Raw genomic sequence first — 18508 nt, forward strand, 5'->3', positions numbered from 1 at the left:
CACCCCATGACGTGCCACAACCTCCCTAATATAAATCTCAGCTAACTTCTCAGTAGAAATACTCTCCTGAACTGGGAGGAAATGCGCACACTTGGTCAAATGATCCATGATGACCCAAATCGAATCCACTCCGCATGTAGTCTGGGGTAGCTTCGTGATAAAATCCATGGCAGTATCTTCCCATTTCCATATGGGAATCTCCAACGACTACATCTTGCCGTGAGGTCGCTGATGCTCGGCCTTGACTTTCCTACAAGTCAAGCACCAGTCCATGTATGAAGCCACATCCTGTTTCATGCAGGGCCACCAATAATAAGGACGAAGATCCCTATACATCTTCATCGCCCCCGGATGAATGGAGAACCTAGAATTGTCTGCCTCCTCCACCAAAATTTGAACACACACCATCCCAATATGGAACCCAATCTCATCGATGTAGATTCAACAATCCATGACTATCATAATCGAAGGAAGCCACCTAACCCACAATACGCTCGCTCTTCCTGTGCTCTTCCTTCATAGCCTCAGTCTGTGCCTCACAAATATGCTCTAAAAATGGAGTAATCACTATCATCCTCAAACATATGTCTCTGATCGGAGCCATGAATGCCTTGCGGCTAAGAGCATCGGCCACCACATTGGCCTTCCCCGAGTGATAGAGGATCTCACAATCATAATCCTTTTCCACATCCAACCACCGGCGTGACCTCATATTCAGATTTGGTTGATCCATCAAACACCTCAGGCTCTTGTGATCCATGTATATAGTATAACGGACCCCATAGATGTAATGCCGCCAAATCTTAAGGGCGAAAACCACAACCCCAACTCCAAATCATGTGTCGGATAATTTGCCTCATAAGGCTTCAGCTGCCTCGAAGCGTAAGCGATGACGTGACCCCTCTGCATCAACACTGCCCCCAATTCTGTGATCGACACATCACAATACTACAAAATCCTCGACGCCCTCCAGCATGGTCAAAATTAGTGCCTCACACAACCATAATCTCAAAGTCTCGAAAGCTTCCTGCTACTCAGGCCCCCAGCAAAATGTAACTGTGTTCTTGGTCAGTCGGGTCAAAGGAACTGCTATCTTGGAGAAATCTGGGATGAATCTCCAATAATAACCTGCCAAACCAAGAAAAGTCCGAATCTCATATAGAGATCTCAGAACCTCCCACTGCATCACGACCTCAAACTTGGCCGGATCGACCAAAATACCATTCTGGTTGACAAGGTGCCCCAGAAACTGCACCTCCCGCAACCAGAACTCACACTTGGAGAACTTAGTGAAAAGTCTCACCCTCCTCAACGTCTCCAACACTTCCCTCAAGTGCTCCTCATGCTGCTCCTGAGTCTTGGAGTAAAACAATATATCATCAATGCATACAATCATAGACCGATCTAACATCGGTCTGCAAATGCGGTTCATGAGATCCATGAATGCGTTTCGAGCATCAGTGAGCCCAAAAGCCATCACCATGAACTTGTAACGACCATAACGATTTTGGAAAGCTGTCTTCTGTACATCCTCATCCCTAACCCTCATCTGATGATAAACTGATCAAAAATCATTCTTGGAAAACCAAGATGCACCCTGAAGCTGGTCACAAAGATCATCAATCCTTAGGAGTGGATAACAGTTCTTCACTGTTACCTTATTCAGCTCCCGACATTCGATGCACATATGATGAGATCCATCCTTCTTCATAAACAAGATCGGTGCTCTCCAAGGAGAACGTCTTGGTCGAATGAACCGCTTGTCTAACAGATCATGCAGCTATGTAAACAACTCTTGCGTCTCAGGAGGAGCCAACTGATACAGTGCTTTAGCTATCGGAGCCACGCAAGGAACCAAATCAATCTTGAACTCAACCTATCTCTCCGGAGGCACCTCAGACAAATCCTCCGGAAACACATATGGGTAATCCCGAACGATCGACACATCATCCACGGTCGCCTTAACTTTATCCTGGGTATCCATAACATAGACGACATAGCCAGAACAATAAAGATAGTGTTTGGCCCTCGCCGTTGATCATAAAACCAGCCTACGTTGAGATCTCTCCCCATGAACCACTAACTCTCCCCCACTTGGGGTCTTAACACAAACTAAGTGCTGCTCATATCCGATCAATTCCCTATTAGGGCCCAACCAATCCATGCCCACAATAACCTTGTTCCCACGCAAAGGAATGAGAAACAAATCGACCGGATACTGCTCGCTGAATAAATGGAGAGTACAATCCCGATGAACCCTCGCAACCCGAACAGACCTATCATATGCAATCTCGACATCTAACGAACAATCCAACTCCCCCGGAGCTTCATCAAATCTCTTGCTAAGCGCAAGTGATACAATGGATCAGTAGCCCCTGAATCAAATAAAACATGAGCCGACAACCCATTGACCAAAAAGGTCCCTATACAAGATCATAACAAACATAAGCAAAACAAGAAAACAATATAAGATCAAGAAAAGACACACATTGGTAAGGACATCCGGTGCTGCTCGAGTCTCATCAATGGTCAACTAAAAACACCCTGATCTTCACTGCAAGAGCCTCCGTCTTTCCCTGACTGGCATCAGTAATCCTCAAGGTGGTTGTGGCAGGAGCCACCACTGCTCCACCAGACAACCTCGGACAATTGACCTTTTTATGGCTGGTTTGGTTGCAGTGAAAACAAATCAAGCCCTTCTTGGGGAATTCCCTACTCATGTGACCCGACTGGCCATAGTTGTAACATACCGAGCCTGTTACCCGACATGCCCCACTGTGCGACTTGCCACACTTGGCACAACAGCCCCGAACCTGTTGGCCTCTGCTAGGAGCATCAGAGGTCTTGGGCTTCTTGGCATGCCCCACTGCTGCCTGAACCTACTCCGGCTTCCGCTTCGTCCAGAGCTCCAACTCGATTTCCCGCTCACTGGCCTTCTCAATCATATCATTTAGGGTTTTGCACCCCTGAGAAACTCACGAACTACCTGATATCATCCCTCAGCATGGCATGATATCTCGTCTTCCTCATCTCCTCATCCGTAGCATACTGCAAAACTAGCAATGCCCTCTCCCTGAATTTGGCGATAATCTCTACCACAGTCTCCATAGTTTAGTGAAGGTCCTGTAACTCCTTCACTAGCTGCTGCACCTCAATGGCCGGTGCAAAATCCCGATCAAACTCTGCACAAAATTATCCCATGTCATCATTGACACACCCGCCATCCCTACCTCACAGCTAACCTCCTCCCACTAGTCCCGTGCTCAGTCCTTCAACATAAAGGACATGAATCCCACCTTTGCCACCTCAAAGCAAAAGATCATGCGATGCACATTCTCGAGGTCAGTGATCCAATGGCGACTAGCAATGGGGTCCTTATCCCCAAAGAACTCAGGCATTCCGCACGCCTTGAACTACCAGAATGAGGGAGTTTAAGTCCCAATCTGACCTGCGACAATCTAGGCTCTAAATGATCTGAGCCGCTCCTCCATGATCTCCATAATCCCTTCTTTGCCGGTATCGAAATCACCGGGGTAGCGTCAAGGATGTCACGAGTAACCTCGGTTATGATGAGCTTGCACAACCTCTCATCAATCGGTTCCGCACCGGAACCTGAACCTCCTCGAGTAGCCATCACCATGCTCAACTGAAAAATACAACATAGAAACAACCCATAAAGAAGTTCGAAGGGATTCCTCCTCACCGAACTCCTTAGAGTTTCCCGGTTTGCTCTTGTCTCAGGTACATGTCATGTGCTTTCAGTAGTACGGGCCCAATACTACCTTCCACACCTAGTTGTACCTTCCCCAAGTTCATACTTGATACCTTTAATTCACCCAAATACACTCAGAACATAACTCACACAACACAACACATACACATGCCCTAGACTCTTTTAGGATTTTTCAATCCTCATAGAACCAGAAACCTCAATCAACACCGCAGGTTACCTTATTCATCCAAGTTATACATAAATAGAATCAAATACATTGTCAAATAAAGTTTCTACCCTAAATCACAACCAAACAAGGAAGAGGAAATGAGGCAAAATCCATCATTCTAGGGCTATGCAATCCTAAGCATATATAACTTTCAAAGCATACACTTAGCAAGTAACAGAGTTAACATTGATTCCAAGAAACATATGGCATCAACTTTTCCTAGGCTATAAGGCATCAAACAAATCAAGCAATGATCACACAATCCCTGAAGGTATTATTAGCCCTACTTTAGCATGCATTTCACATATCAACATACTAGTTGCAATAAATATGCATGGTTAATTTTTTGGAAAACACTTACTTGAGCTCGGCCAATCGCACACATTGCACTCTCCTTTTTACTTAAGAAAAACATTTTTAGAAAATTTTGTTTATTTTTCTTTTGAAAAGATTGTCATTTCCCGAGTTTGAGTTCTAACACACTTGATGGTGTGCCTGAATCCCTCAAACCAAGGCTCTGATACCAACTTGTAAAAGCCAAAAATCCAAATAAAAATTTTCATTTTCAAAAAGGAAATTACATCCATAAATTGTTTCCAAAATCCATTACACCTTAAACATGTTCCATTATCAGAGTAATAATATCAATAAGTGCAGAAAAAATAGTGGAGAGTAAATGATGCGCCATCAAGCCGGGCCATTCCCCTTAGTAACTGAAGTACCTGAAATCACAATTCAAACTATAAGTAGAAGCTTAGTGAGTTCCCAAAAATACCACATAACATACAATCACAGAATACCATGCAACTTGCATGTGATTGCCATGAGCTACCCCCATGGTCTTTCCCCTTAAATGTCATGGGTTACCCCCGTGGTCTGACATCCAAGTCCCATGGGCTACCCCCATAGTCTTTCATACAAGTGCAACGGGCTACCCCCTGGGTCTTCAAACAAGTAAACACATATACAACTATCATTTCCACATGTCAAGTAATGGGCCGACATTGGTGCCTTCGACCCATTGGTATAATGAGAGACTCACCTCGAACTGTTGAATCATACTGAAAGATCTATGGCTACTGGCTCGACAAATCCTCGAGCTATCAATACCAAATAACATCCCATAAATAGTTGGACTTCAAATCTAAAACCAACAGTCCATAAATAGGGTAAAAAGACCATTTACCCCTTACCTAGTTTGGTCCAAGACTAAGGCCCAAACCTATTATCTAAAGGCTCATTCATATCCTAATTTTCCAAATTGGGTCCAAACCCGTACATGGGCCTTACCCCAAGGCCCAAAAATATCCCTAGTCCAAAACACTTGCATTCAGATGCCCCAACAAAACCCTAAGCATCTAAGCCCAAAAGAATGGTCCAAACCGAAGCCCAAAATGTTTGAAGCCCACTGACTGAGTACGCAGTGCATACTCAACTGTACGCTAAGCGTACACACTTTAGGGCTTGTATGCGGCATGTACTGGGTTGTACGCCCAACGTACTTCCCCATTCAGCCATCTTCCATTTTTAACCCTTAATCCATTAAGACATTGCTCCAAAACGTAGATCTAATTTCCTAAAGCTGGATTATCACATAAAGTTACTAACTTGATGTTCATGCATGGCTAAATGAAGCTCTTAAAGCTCAAAAGGACTTAATAGATGACTTATTGCATGCATGAGCCCAAAAAACCCATAAAATTTGCACCTTTATGCTTAAGAAACTCCTAATAAGCTCAGATCTAAAAGAATAAGCCCTTCAAACGTCCTAACTCATCAAACCAACCCAAAAAAGGACCAAAAAGCATGAAAACTAAGACATGAAGAGATCTAAGCATGGAGAAGACATGGTTTGGACTTGATACCTTTAGAAGCTTGCAAATGAGTGCTGATTTTGGATCTCTAAACTTCCCACCAAGCAAAGCATCTTCACCTTTCTTCAAATCCTTCAGAATGAGCAAAATAAGCATCAATTTCTTCTCAAAAGCTCAAAGACACAACAATGGAGGCTTAAGGTCAATTTTAGGGTTTAGAAGATATGGGAGCTGGTAAAGAGGCCAACCCTTGGGACTTAAGGTCTTTATATAGGGTACAACACCCTAAAATTAGGGTTTCTAAATCCTCGAGTACGCTAAGCGTAACCCTCGTACGCCCAACGTACGAGGCCTCGCATCCGCGACCAACATCACCTTAGTATGCTAAGTGTACCATGTGATACGCCTCACATACTATCTTCTCAGCTAGTACGCTAAGTGTACCATGTGGTACGCCCCATGTACTACTCCAAGGGCCATTATTGTAACAAATTAAACATAAAGGGCAATTATGGAACATACCAACATCCAAGTGTTACACATGGCGACGAACACAAAATGTCGATTATGTTTTTCTCCAATTGTTCAAGTTCAATTTATGCACATTCAATTGTTAGACAACCTAATGCTCTGATACCACTGATGGGTTTTAGATGTAATAATGCAGAAAAATATCTTAAACACTTAAGGGTACATGCAACCTAGTTTTAGATATATGTCATAACTCTATTGAAGCAACATACAATTGAACAACAAAACTCTAATCCTAGTTTAAATCGAAATTCACAAGGTCAGTTGCATACCTCTGATTTGTTGTTGTAAAAAAACCCTTTGAATAATCCGAATGTCTCTTGAAAACTAGCTTCAGTTGAATGTAAGCCTCCAATGGTTCACACCCACAACACAAGAACCCTATAATATTTAGGAGAAAGGGGAGAGGTATGAAATTTTCGGATTTGATCTTTTTAGAAAGCTTGTCCAAAAATTTCAATGCTAAAGACTTTATTTATAGCTGACAATGAAACACCTAGAAACCCTGATTTGAACATAAAATAATATTATTTCAAATAAGGTAATTATCTAGTTCCTAATTTATCTTCACGAAGGCTTCCAGAAGGCTCCAAGAGAGCCTCCAAAACCGTCAATAGTAGGAGGATTCTAGAACATGTCATGTGCTCAGCTTTTGAACAATTACAGTTATAGTCCTTCAACTTTTAGTTAATTCTAATTAACCCAGAATTAATTTCAAATTAATTCTGATTAATTATAATTATTTCTAATTAATATATTAGTCATATAATATATTAATAAATCATTTCTCTCCCTTTAAAATCAATCTAGACAGTTTCTTGGTTATAAGGGCAACCCAAAAATGACTTGATTTTTATTCATCAATATTATATCAATTTGGTTAGGACCTTAGACACCTTAATCCAACATAAATTTTGTCATTCCACCTCCTAACTCTTACTCTCTCCGGTTACGAAGAGAGAGTTTTCACCACCAACACGACATCATAACATATTTACAATGTTTAGTGTTTTTTCAACATGTTTAGTGTTTCAAGTCAACACACCACGACACGTTTACAATGTCTAAACCATGCTAACCTGACACAAAAATAAATGCATTGAAACAACACGAAAATTAATAAGATTGAAGTATAAATTTGAAACTCTCAACCTGTTTAATATTTCAGCTTGAAACGTACCTTACACAAGTCGGAATATATTTTCCGGGGTCAGTGTTTTATCCTCCTTTAATTATAGATTGCTAAAAATGTATCGTGAGTCAAATAGAAAAACGTCGACACCTCGAGGCTAAATATAAACTATTTTAAAGTTTAGTGGTCAATTATAAAAAATAACTTGGATGCCAGTTTTGAAAGAACCTAAAGTTATAGTGGCCAAATTATAAAGACATCAATTTAAAGAAGTAATTGGGCTAGGAGGTGAAGCACTCTAACCAGCCGCCGTCCACTAGAGCTGGTGGCGATGGATGAATCTACGTCGATCGATTCCTCCTCTTCTGTTCTACTTACCATGTGCAAGATTTTTCAAAACCCTAAACCTGCTTCGAATTAGCAACAAATTATTATCATATCACATGAATCTCTTCTCATCTTCAATCACTATAACCAACGCTCAATGACCCTCCATGTTAGATCTTCAAAATCCATCGTCACCACTGGAAAACACAGCTTCAATTTCATAAAGGTTCGTTTAACTTTCTTATCGAAATCTTTTCATCAATCTCAGAACTACCCATTTGTCAAAACCAATACCCAGAACTGTACAAATAATAGTATCGATTGCACCGAGTTTCATTTCAAAAACCTCATATTTTCAGCGATTGAAAGAAATTATTGGGCATTTTGTTACAATACTAAACCAGGTCCTAACCCGCTTCAGGATAGATTTCAAGCAGTGATATTTGAACCCGAATTGTTTACTAGGGTTCTTAGTTCAATCAAAGAACACCCCAGGATTGCTCTTAGGTTCTTCCATTGGGTGGAAAAACAACCAGGCTTTACGCCTTCAGATAATTCGTTTATTGCTATTCTTGAGATTCTCGTGGAGAGCAATCTGATGAATCGGGCGTATCCAGTGATGGAAAAAATGGTTTGTGGGAATTTGAATGGGGTTGTGAATTCTTTAATCGATGGCAATCTGAATGCAAATATTGCAGCTAAGCTGCTCGACTTTATGCTCTTTTTCTTAGCTAAGAAAGTCATGGTTGAGCAATGTTTATGGGTTTTTAATAAAATGGTCGAAAGCAAGTTCTTGCCAGATGTGAAGAACTGCAACAGGCTTCTTAAGATGCTTCGAGATAAGAAATTAGTTCACAAAAGAAAACAAGTTTATAGTATGATGAATGTGTATCACATTGAGCCAAACATCATAACATACAATACTTTGTTGGATTCGTATTGCAAAGAGGGAGAAGTGGGACAAGCATTAAACCTTTTGGAAAAGATGCAAACAAAAGGCTGTGAACCCAATGATGTTACTTATAATGCATTGATTAGTGGGATGGTGAAAATAGGCGATTTTGATCAAGCAAAAGAGATGCTTTCTGAGATGTTAGTTTTGGGCTTGAAGGTATCATCATACAGTTACAATCCCTTAATTCATGGGTATTGTGAGAAAGGCTTAATTGAAGAAGCATTCAATCTTGTTGAAGAAATGGCGATTGTAGGAGCTTCACCAACTGTACATACATACAACATTCTCATGTATGGATTATGCAAACAAGGAAGAATCGTTTATGCTCGCCAACAACATTCTATTATGCTAAAAAACAGTTTAATGCCAGATATAGTTTCATACAATATTTTGATTTATGGGTATTGTCTTTTAGGGCGTATAAAAGAAGCTTTCTTGTTGGTATCCGAGTTGAGGCGTAGGGATCTTTTTCCTACAATGATTACCTACAACACCCTTATGCAAGGGCTATGTGGAAGTGGGAACATGCAAAAGGCAATGGAGCTCAAGGGCGAAATGGTAAATCTTGGTTTTCCTCCCGATGTTTACACTTACACGATATTGGCAAACGGTTGTTACAAGATGGGTGATTTGGAAATGGCTACAAAAACTTATCAAGAAATGATTAGACATGGTTTGCAGCCTGATCAATACGCGTACATCACTCGAATAGCAGGAGAACTGAAACTTAGTGATACCAAAAGAGCAATTGGTTTACTAGAAATCCTTGAAAAACGTATTGGGCCCAATTTAGTCACATATAATGTGTTTGTACATGGTCTTTGTAAGGATGCAAATGTTGAAGGAGCTAATGAGTTGATAAAAGAAATGGTTAGTAAAGGCTTTGTTCCTGATCATTTCACATATACAAGTATTATTTGTTCACATTTGAAATCTGGAAAGATTCAAAAAGCCAAAGACTTGTTTTCTGAGATGCAAAGCAAAGGGGTGGATCCTACGGTTGTGACATACACCGTGTTGATACATGCACATGCGGTTACTGCAAGGGTAGAATGGGCATTTATGTATTTCATGGAGATGCAAGAGAAGGGTATCATGCCGAATGTGATTACATATAATGCATTGATCAATGGTTATTGCAAGTGTAGACGTATGGATCATGCGTATAGATATTTTTCTGAAATGGAAGCGAGGGGTTTAGTTGCTAATAAATATTCTTATACCATTTTGATTAATGGGAATTGTGATTTGGGGAATTGGAGTGAGGCTTTGAGGTTATATACAGAGATGGTGGATAGAGGAATTGAGCCTGATTCGTGTACACATAGTGCATTGTTGAAGAAAATAGGTTTGGATTCAAAAGCTGATGCAGTTCGTTATCTTGAAAATGTTGTTCTTGGTAATGAGGAGATTTGTGAAGCAAAATCTGTTTCCTATTTATAGTGATTGATATGGTCAAAAAGTCAAATCTTTTTTTTGTGGCTATCGGTTGTGAAATGACTATGATGGACACGTTAACAAATCACTTGAAATGACTTCAGGTTAGTTTTTACTTTTTTGCATCTTTGATTTCTACAACATTCTATTCTATTGTGTTTTTCGTTGCCTAATTTTTGATGGTTTTATCCTTTTTTTTTGCAGTTAAATTGACTCGAATGTTTATACATTCAAGACATAGATTTGATACAATGAGAAACAATCTTTTATGATGTTATAACAGGTATGTAGATGAGAAAAATGTCTGGAAAGTTAGTATTGTATTCTTTCATTTTTTTTTTTGCTAAATGAATCTTGATGATGATCATCATGTCAAACCATAAAGCCATACCTTGTTTGTTCCAATGCAAACACTCTTCTTGTATAACTTATTCATATTCAGTTGAATGCAAAATTCCCGAGAAGTTTTGCAGTATGCATATAGTGGTGTTCTTTGCAAGAATGAACAATTGTAGTCAAATTTTAGAAATAAAATGCAATACAAACCATCATAAATTTTGCTATATCTTGCTAAATGTGGTCTTCTTTTTGCATTTTTATGTGAATGGTGTTTGTTTGCAAATTGCAATAGAGGAAGTCAAGTATATGATTATTTGAAAATCAGGTGACTTGTATTGTAGACCAATGAGGTTAAAATTGTCTTTATATATAACTTTTGGTTGTAAGCCTGATGAGAAACAGCTCCAGAGATCCAGTATCAGTCTTCCAAGAAGCGCCATAAAAACAGGTACGATTCTATGATTCACATGGATTTGCTGTGGTAAATTTAGTTTTAAGCTTTCAAAGTTAAGACTTCATATCATGTTTTGACATGAAAGCATGAACATTGTTCCTTTTTACAGAATGTTACCATGAATGCTAACATCATATCATGTATGTATGTTGTTGATGCAGGACCATGCAATCCAGGATGCTTAAAATCTGGTTAACCAACCCAAAGTATATGTCTTAAAGCACCATTTGAATGTATGTGTGATGTGTCACAAATATTATTCGGTGAATCTTTTCTTTTTGTTGGAGTGCATTTTGGGGTTTTCCTTGTTTATAGGGTTTACTTCATTTGTATAGTAGTAGTTCATGGGTTAAAGTTCATTCAATGCATGTTCTTTATCTTTGGGTTCTTCTTTGAGCATTTGGATACGAGTGTCATAAAAATTGCATTTGAATAATTCATCCAATCCAATAAGGTATGGGTTGTTTGGTTGTGTTTATTCAGTTTTGGGGTAATTTAGCTTGATTAACAGGATAAGGATAACTTATTCAGTTTATGTGGTTAATTTTCTCCCAATATGGGTTAACTGAACGAGTTATTATATTGATATTGTTGAAAATTTACTTTTATACATTAACTATTTTGAAACTAAACTTATGTTTTCTTATATGTATATTTTGGGTTAAATAACGAGTCCAAACATGACGTTACAACTTTACACGCACGAATTGGTCTAATATTAAATATTTGACCAATTGAATATTTATATAATACAAAAATACTTAGGACTAAAAAAAAGCTATCTTATTTTCCTAGTTTGTGAATGAAAATCATATGACCAAAAACATCAGAAATTTACCGTTTAACTGATTAACTGTCCCAAATAAAGGGAAATTGTATAACACTTATTTGATTTGGATATAATTAATTTAGAATTGTTAAAAACTGATTGAACCAAACTGAATAAACAAAAAACTGATTAAACCGAGGAAAAAACTCCCCTAGAATGTGTTGGTGATGATGGCTGATAATGATCAGTTTGTTTTTGGTTGACCTTGGTGTAGTTTGTTTTGTTTAGATTATGACAACGAATATCTGGTTTGCTCATTGGAGGTATTTGCTGTTATTTAGGCGTGTTAAGTATTTTGGAGTTGGTGTGAGTTTAGGGGTCATTAATATTGTCACAATTGTTGCTTGTTATGGGATCATTTAGTGTTCTGGTAAAGACACCACATGGTTGGTTGGTTTACGCTGGAGGGTGTGGTGCCGTCGAAACCGCACTCCCTCCCCCGCCACATAAGCGTCATGTCATTTTTTATCATTCAAGTGTGGTTTCATGCCACACCAAGGGAGTGGTGCCACACATTCTTCTTTTTTTTTTGTGTTTTTTTTTTTTTAACTATTTTAATTTAATAAAGCTTTTTTTTTTAACTATTTTAAATTATTAAAACTTCTATTTTAATAAAAAAAACATAATTTTTCATTACTTGAAATTTAAAAAAAAAAAAAAAAAACATTACATTGCATTACCAAAAAAAATAATGTTAGATATGTATATATAAGAAAGAAAAAGCAAAAAAAAAAAGGTAAATACCCAACAACAGACGATCTTCCCTTTTTCCCCTCAACCAATCAGAAAGCGCGGCACTTAAGGACCGCAGTGCGGCCAAGACCGCACCAGACCGCGGTCTGAGGGTGGTTTTCTTGGTCTACGTGGCACAAAGTGCGGTCTAGAACCGCACCCACACCCTTCAGCCTTATGAAGAGCAAGATCATATATGGAGGTGTTAAGTTTTTGCTTACTAGACTTGGCACATACAACTTGGATTCATGTTTTATCCATCAGTTTATCCATGAGGAGCATATTTTATATGTTCAAAGGTTTCTTCTTTTGGGCATGCATAGAGATCCCGTGATATCAGTTCTCATTTGTATAAAGAAGTTGGTTTAAGTTTGGATGTGTGCTCTCTTTCCCACCTTATAAATGATCTCTTTGTTGAATCTGACATTTTCTTAGAGGTATTAAGAATATGTATTTGTAAACATGGGTTATTGTCTTTCTGTGATTATACTTATAGGTTTGAATTTGATCCATGGGGATCCATATACTTATAGGTATTAAGAATCTGACATTTTCTTAGAGGTATTAAGAATATGTATTTGTAAACATGGGTTATTGTCTTTCTGTGATTATACTTATAGGTTTGAATTTGATCCATGGGGATCCATATACCTTGAAAATACGATGATGATGTGTTATATTGTTTTTTCATTGTAGTATTTGGTGTGACTATTTTTGGTTTGACTACGATCGTCTAGAACAGCCTCGTTTGATTGTATTATGTGTGGAGGTCTTCTTAGACTGAGATGATGGATAATAGATGACTGGACTCTTCACAACTTTTGGGGTTTCGTAATGGTTATTATTGCTTTGGCTCTTCAAGGGGATTCGTGTAATATTTTGGCATGAAACCCCTGGAAGGGTCTTTGGGTGAGAGTGTGAGACATGGTTATTTGAGCTTGTAGAATGTTTTATTTATCTTTCAACATGAAGCAATCATCATGATACTAATGTATTAGAGGTTTGGATGTCTCCACTGAATATGATGATTCATTGGTGTATTTGACACATGAATGATGATTCATTCTTATTGGTTTAAGTGTGGTTGGGTGCGTACACTTATTTAAATCAAATAGATATATGATTGTTTTTGTTTCCAATGGATATTCGACTCCAATCATTTGAAGACAAATAAAGTCCGGGTTGACATTGATGAACCATAGTAAATCTCGAGAGAGGACTATATGTTGAAATTGACTTTATTTGTTTTGGGTTCTTATGGTTCCACAACAGTTCAAACTGGACTATGCACATGTTGTTTACCCATTCCTACCTGTTTGTAGCTTTCTGTTTTGGTGTCTCGCCTCTTATTTAGAAGATAGAGTCAATTTAAGTAAGATATTGTTTCTTTCCAAGTGCATCTGTTAGCAGATGTTCCATGACGCTTTGACAAAGATAGAAGAAAGAAGAAATATAAAGCCATGATGGCTATTAGATGATATCACCATAATGTGGCAGTGAATTCGACTTTAATGTCTTTTTTGCTTCTAGAAGCTTTCCACTAGATATTTGCTAGATGATCTAGCAGTTCACCCCTTGAGGGCGACATGGATGCACGACTTGATGTGACAACAGTGTTGCACTCGAACATCCGTGGGTTGATTTAAGGTAGTAAATGAATTATATGGGCCAGGCCCACTAGCAAATTCGCAAGCACATTTAGGCGGGCATAGTGATTGTGGTCATTTTTTAATACTTGCAGAATAAGTGGTTATTGGGGGATAAGTTGGCTAAAAAAAATGGTCATTTTTAGTGAATAACTCTTTTATAAAATAGCAATCAAAGCTAACAAACATCATTCTAGTTAAGTTTTTCAAGTAGAAAACATTTACTCTTTTCCCTCCCTTTGGCATTTTCATTTCAGAGGCAACCCAATCCCAATCACATTGTTTTGTTCCATTCTAAATTACACAAGAAGAAAAAAAAGTCAGATACTCATTTGCATCATCAAAACTAGCCTTAACTCTAAGACCCACCCTCACCTTTCACTACCCCACATATTCAAGGGTCAGTTTTAGCATCCGGATATTATTATTATTATTCAAAAACACCTCTAAAATTACACAACCACACATCAAAAAAGAAAACAAAAACTCACCAACCTAAATAGTGTGCCTTACTTAGTAGGTGTAGCCCTTGACAAACATTCCTTTCTTAGCATCTTCACTTTCTCCCTCAGCAGAGTACTTTCCAAGCTGAGCCAATGAGTTTGCTTTTGCACGTGTCAAAAGTGCCTTCTGCCCGGCTTCCACATTTTCGGGCAGCCCTTGCCATGCCTTGAGCACCGAGTTTTGTAGGGCCCGTGCATATGAAAAGGACACGTGCCATGGGTTAGGGCTTTGGTTCATTGCATGCAGGTTTAAGGTAGCTTCCATTTCAGATTGTCCCCCTGACAAAAACTACACAACAAAAATCATCATTTCATTTTCTTGAAAAACACTACAAATAATCAAGATTCTCATACCATGATTCCAGGAACTGCAGGTGGGACCCTTCTCTTGAGCATGGTGAGGGTATATTTGGCAATAGTCTCCGGTGAAGCTTTTTCCTTGTGGTCAGCTCCTGGAGTGACCATGCTGGGCTTTAGCAAGATTCCTTCAAAAAGAACATTGTTTTCTGCTAAGTAGTGGAAAACCTCTGCCCAAACCCTTTCAGCTACTTCTAGTGTTGTGTCTATCGAGTGGTCTCCATCTAGAAGGATCTCTGGCTCCACAATTGGCACCAATCCATTGTCCTACATCAAGTTATCAGACAAAAGGTCAACTCTTTCTTTCACCATTGACTTATTCTTATATAATAACACAAATCTTGAGTAACAAACCTGGGAAATGGCAGCATAACGTGCAAGACCCCATGCAGCTTCTTTCACAGCCAAAGCAGAAGGGCCACAAGGAATGCTGACAACAGTACGCCTACAAAATAACATAAAATGTTAGATCATTGAACTAGACCTCAAAAAAGATACAAAAAACTCAAGACTATTTATGTATATATGTCTCACCATTTGGCAAAGCGAGCTCCTTGACTGTAATACTCAGCTGTTCTAGAAGCTAACCCATCTAACCCTTGGCACCATGATTCATTGTTGGAACCTGGAAGGGGGACTAAACCCTGTGAAAGATAAACTAAATAAGTAAGAATTATGATAAACAGTTGAAAAGAAGTTGATAGTATTGGATTCCAAAAGGAGAAGAGAATGTATTCGTGCCTTATCAACTTTAATGCCAGGTACGATGTTCTGTTCACGCAAGCAGTCAACCATCTTCTTTCCATCTGTAGTTGATTGATAAAGGGTTTCCTCGAAAAGGATGGAGCCAGAGATATATTGACCTAAACCAGGAGTGGTCAATAGAAGTTGTCTATAGGCTTGTCTGTTGGCTTCGGTGTTGTCCAATCCAATTGATGCCAATCGCTTTCCACAAGTTGCATTTGACTCGTCAATGGCAAGGATACCGCGGCCAGGTGATGCAATTGTTTTCTACTCCAACAAGAAAAGATATAATCAGTATATGTAAATGATCACAAGTCTGTAAACATGATTCAGGAAAGGAAGAAGACTAACCCGGCTTCCAAGAAAGCCAAATCCATGAACAATTAAGTTTCAATCACGTAAAGTGCAAAAAAAGTCAACAATTGTTTGAAAAATAAATATGAAGACAAGACGACCCTCCAACATAAATTTAATGTTATTTGGCTGCTCGTGATGCGAAAAGGACATGACCCCTCCGCCTACCACTACAGTGATCAAACTATTAAGACTTAAATCCAGTTGCAATTAACCTAAACCCTAAAATCAACTACTGCCTAACAACAACAAAAAAAAAAGCGCAGTTCGATTAATCAGATCGTCTATACACAACGCAAAATCAGATCAGCTTTGTAAATTCAAAAACAGAAACCACGACAATTCAATCCAAAATGAAACAGAAATGGAAACTCAAACTCACAGCGGTTTTGACGAGTTCCTCGGAGTAAGATCCCGCGCGGATGACAGATACACGAGTGGCGGGTAACCTGGGGGAAGATCCCGGACGTTGGTTGAAGGATCGTTGACCGATCCAAGGTGAAGAAGATGCATTTAACTTCACAAAGCTTGCAGACGCCATCGAGATTTATATAACGATTTCGTATAAAAAATGATGGGAAAGAGAGGTTTCGAGAGGGGAGTGAGACGAAGGGGTGTTTATAGAGTTGTTTTTCTTGGGGAGTCCGCAGGCAACCGATGCATTATATAAGAAGACAAGGGTGGTGTGCGGAACTACGAATGTAGTAGGTGTCATTTTCTCCGATTTGACACTTTTGTCCCCGTTTCAAGATCTCCCAATGACGATTATACCCAAAAGGATAGCACGACGGCGTTTTATACTCAACAGTTTTTGAAGGTGCTTTTTGTAATTATTTAATTTTAGACAAAGTTTCATAAATTGTCCCTTCAGTTTCCAAACATTGTCACAATCCCGACATCTTTGAAAAACGTTGTACCAGTGGTCATTGTGGTTTTAATTTTTCGACGTATTTGGTCCTTATCCATGAAAAAGACTATTTGCCCTTTATAGTATTTTTTTCCTTTTACCTATTTTCAATATTTAATTACAAAGGCCCTCTATACTCATTCCACCTACCTATCCCCACCATACCCTACAATACCAATTTCCTCTCCTTTTTTCCCTCACCACCGTATACCTTCACCGGTTTTAGGAAAACGAAAACATTCCCAAACTTTATAATCAATTTTCACAAACCTATATATTAAGGGAGTGTTTGGATAAATAGTTTTTAGCTTATTAGCTTATTGCTTATTTGCTTATTATGGTTGGAATAAGTTTGTTTAAAATGTGTTTGAATTAGCTTATTGCGGTGGAAATAAACAATAACCAATAAGCATGTTAAGCGTTTGGCAAACAAAACTGCTTATATGAGTAAAATGACCAATAAGCAATAAGCAATAAGCATTCCCCCTTGCTTATTAAAATCAGCTTATTTGGCTTATTCCTACCGCAATAAGCTGATTTTTAAAGACTCCTATCCAAACACTTAAATTTGCTTATTGTAGTGGGATTAAGCAATAAACAATAAGCAATCTATTTTTCCCTATCCAAACACCCCCTAACTTTTGAACAAACTTATCTTCAAACAATATGATCTTGAACGAGGGTTCATCGTCATAAAAGGAAACACATACCATTAAAATAATAAAACTCGCACACTAGAGTTTCATCTCATATCAAAAATAAAAACATGCACACACATACATACATCTACTATAATAAATGAAGATAATTTTGTCACATGTGAATCTCTAATGAGTTTTGACACATGTTATTTTGTGATATTTTTTAAATAAATAATATTCATATGTCAATTTATGTTTTTTTTTTTCAAATTTTAAAATTAAAAAGCCACATAATACTTATATTTATATATATGTAAAGTATCAAATGTAATAAATATTATACTAAGGGGGTGTTTGGGGTATCTTTTCGAAGGGCAAAAGATCTTTTAGCAAAAGTTCCAAAAAGCTAGGTTTCCCTGACTTTTCCAAAAAGTCAGTTTTCCTTCTTTAAAAAATCCAAAATGAGCTTTCCCCAAACATCTTTTGTTTGTTATCTTTTCCCAAAAGTTCTTTTGCCCTCTCAAAAGATATCTCAAACACCCCCTAAATTGCAATTAATATGTCTCTTCATTCTTTATTTCAAAATTTTATTTAAAAAATACTTATCCCTATTCTAATAAATGAATGGTTTTAATATTCTTTTGCCAAGTGTCATTCTATATAACTCCTTATTAATATTATGTCATATGTCATGTAGATATATTAGGCAACTCATTTCAAAATTCAAATTTACATTTTTTTAATTATATGTTAAATTTGAAATTATAATAACTTTAAAATTTTGATATCTCTTAATTAATAATTTATTTAAAATGACTTATTTAAAATAATTGATTAATAATTATATTTTTTATTATAAAAGTTT

At 38.0% G+C, this 18508-nt stretch overlaps 2 protein-coding genes across 5 annotated transcripts; one reads left to right on the forward strand and one right to left on the reverse strand.

The window, feature by feature from the left end:
* Nucleotides 1-7680: 7680 nt before the first annotated feature.
* Nucleotides 7681-11440, forward strand: LOC111894373 (pentatricopeptide repeat-containing protein At1g22960, mitochondrial). Of its 4 annotated transcripts, none has more exons than XM_042900864.2 (4): nt 7681-10241; nt 10342-10420; nt 10769-10924; nt 11092-11440. In XM_042900864.2, exon 1 carries the CDS (start codon nt 7903-7905, stop codon nt 10141-10143), a length of 2241 nt encoding a protein of 746 aa, XP_042756798.1. In that variant the 5' UTR covers nt 7681-7902; the 3' UTR covers nt 10144-10241; nt 10342-10420; nt 10769-10924; nt 11092-11440. The 4 variants fall into 4 exon arrangements, with proteins under 4 accessions (XP_042756798.1, XP_042756800.1, XP_023746216.1 ...); XM_042900866.2 differs by having other exon boundaries at nt 10864-10924; XM_023890448.3 differs by having other exon boundaries at nt 10342-10924.
* Nucleotides 11441-14407: 2967 nt separating this feature from the next.
* LOC111894420 (fructose-bisphosphate aldolase 3, chloroplastic) lies at nt 14408-16735 on the reverse strand. The gene is made up of 6 exons (XM_042900867.2): nt 16478-16735; nt 15739-16008; nt 15532-15641; nt 15352-15442; nt 14995-15264; nt 14408-14929 (listed from the first exon to the last, which is right to left on the reverse strand). The coding sequence occupies exons 1-6, from the start codon at nt 16634-16636 to the stop codon at nt 14651-14653; spliced, it is 1179 nt and encodes a 392-aa protein (XP_042756801.1). The 5' UTR covers nt 16637-16735; the 3' UTR covers nt 14408-14650.
* Nucleotides 16736-18508: the final 1773 nt, after the last annotated feature.

The sequence above is a fragment of the Lactuca sativa genome, chromosome 4, assembly GCF_002870075.4.
Source record: "Lactuca sativa cultivar Salinas chromosome 4, Lsat_Salinas_v11, whole genome shotgun sequence".
NCBI classification, from domain to species: Eukaryota; Viridiplantae; Streptophyta; class Magnoliopsida; order Asterales; family Asteraceae; genus Lactuca; species Lactuca sativa.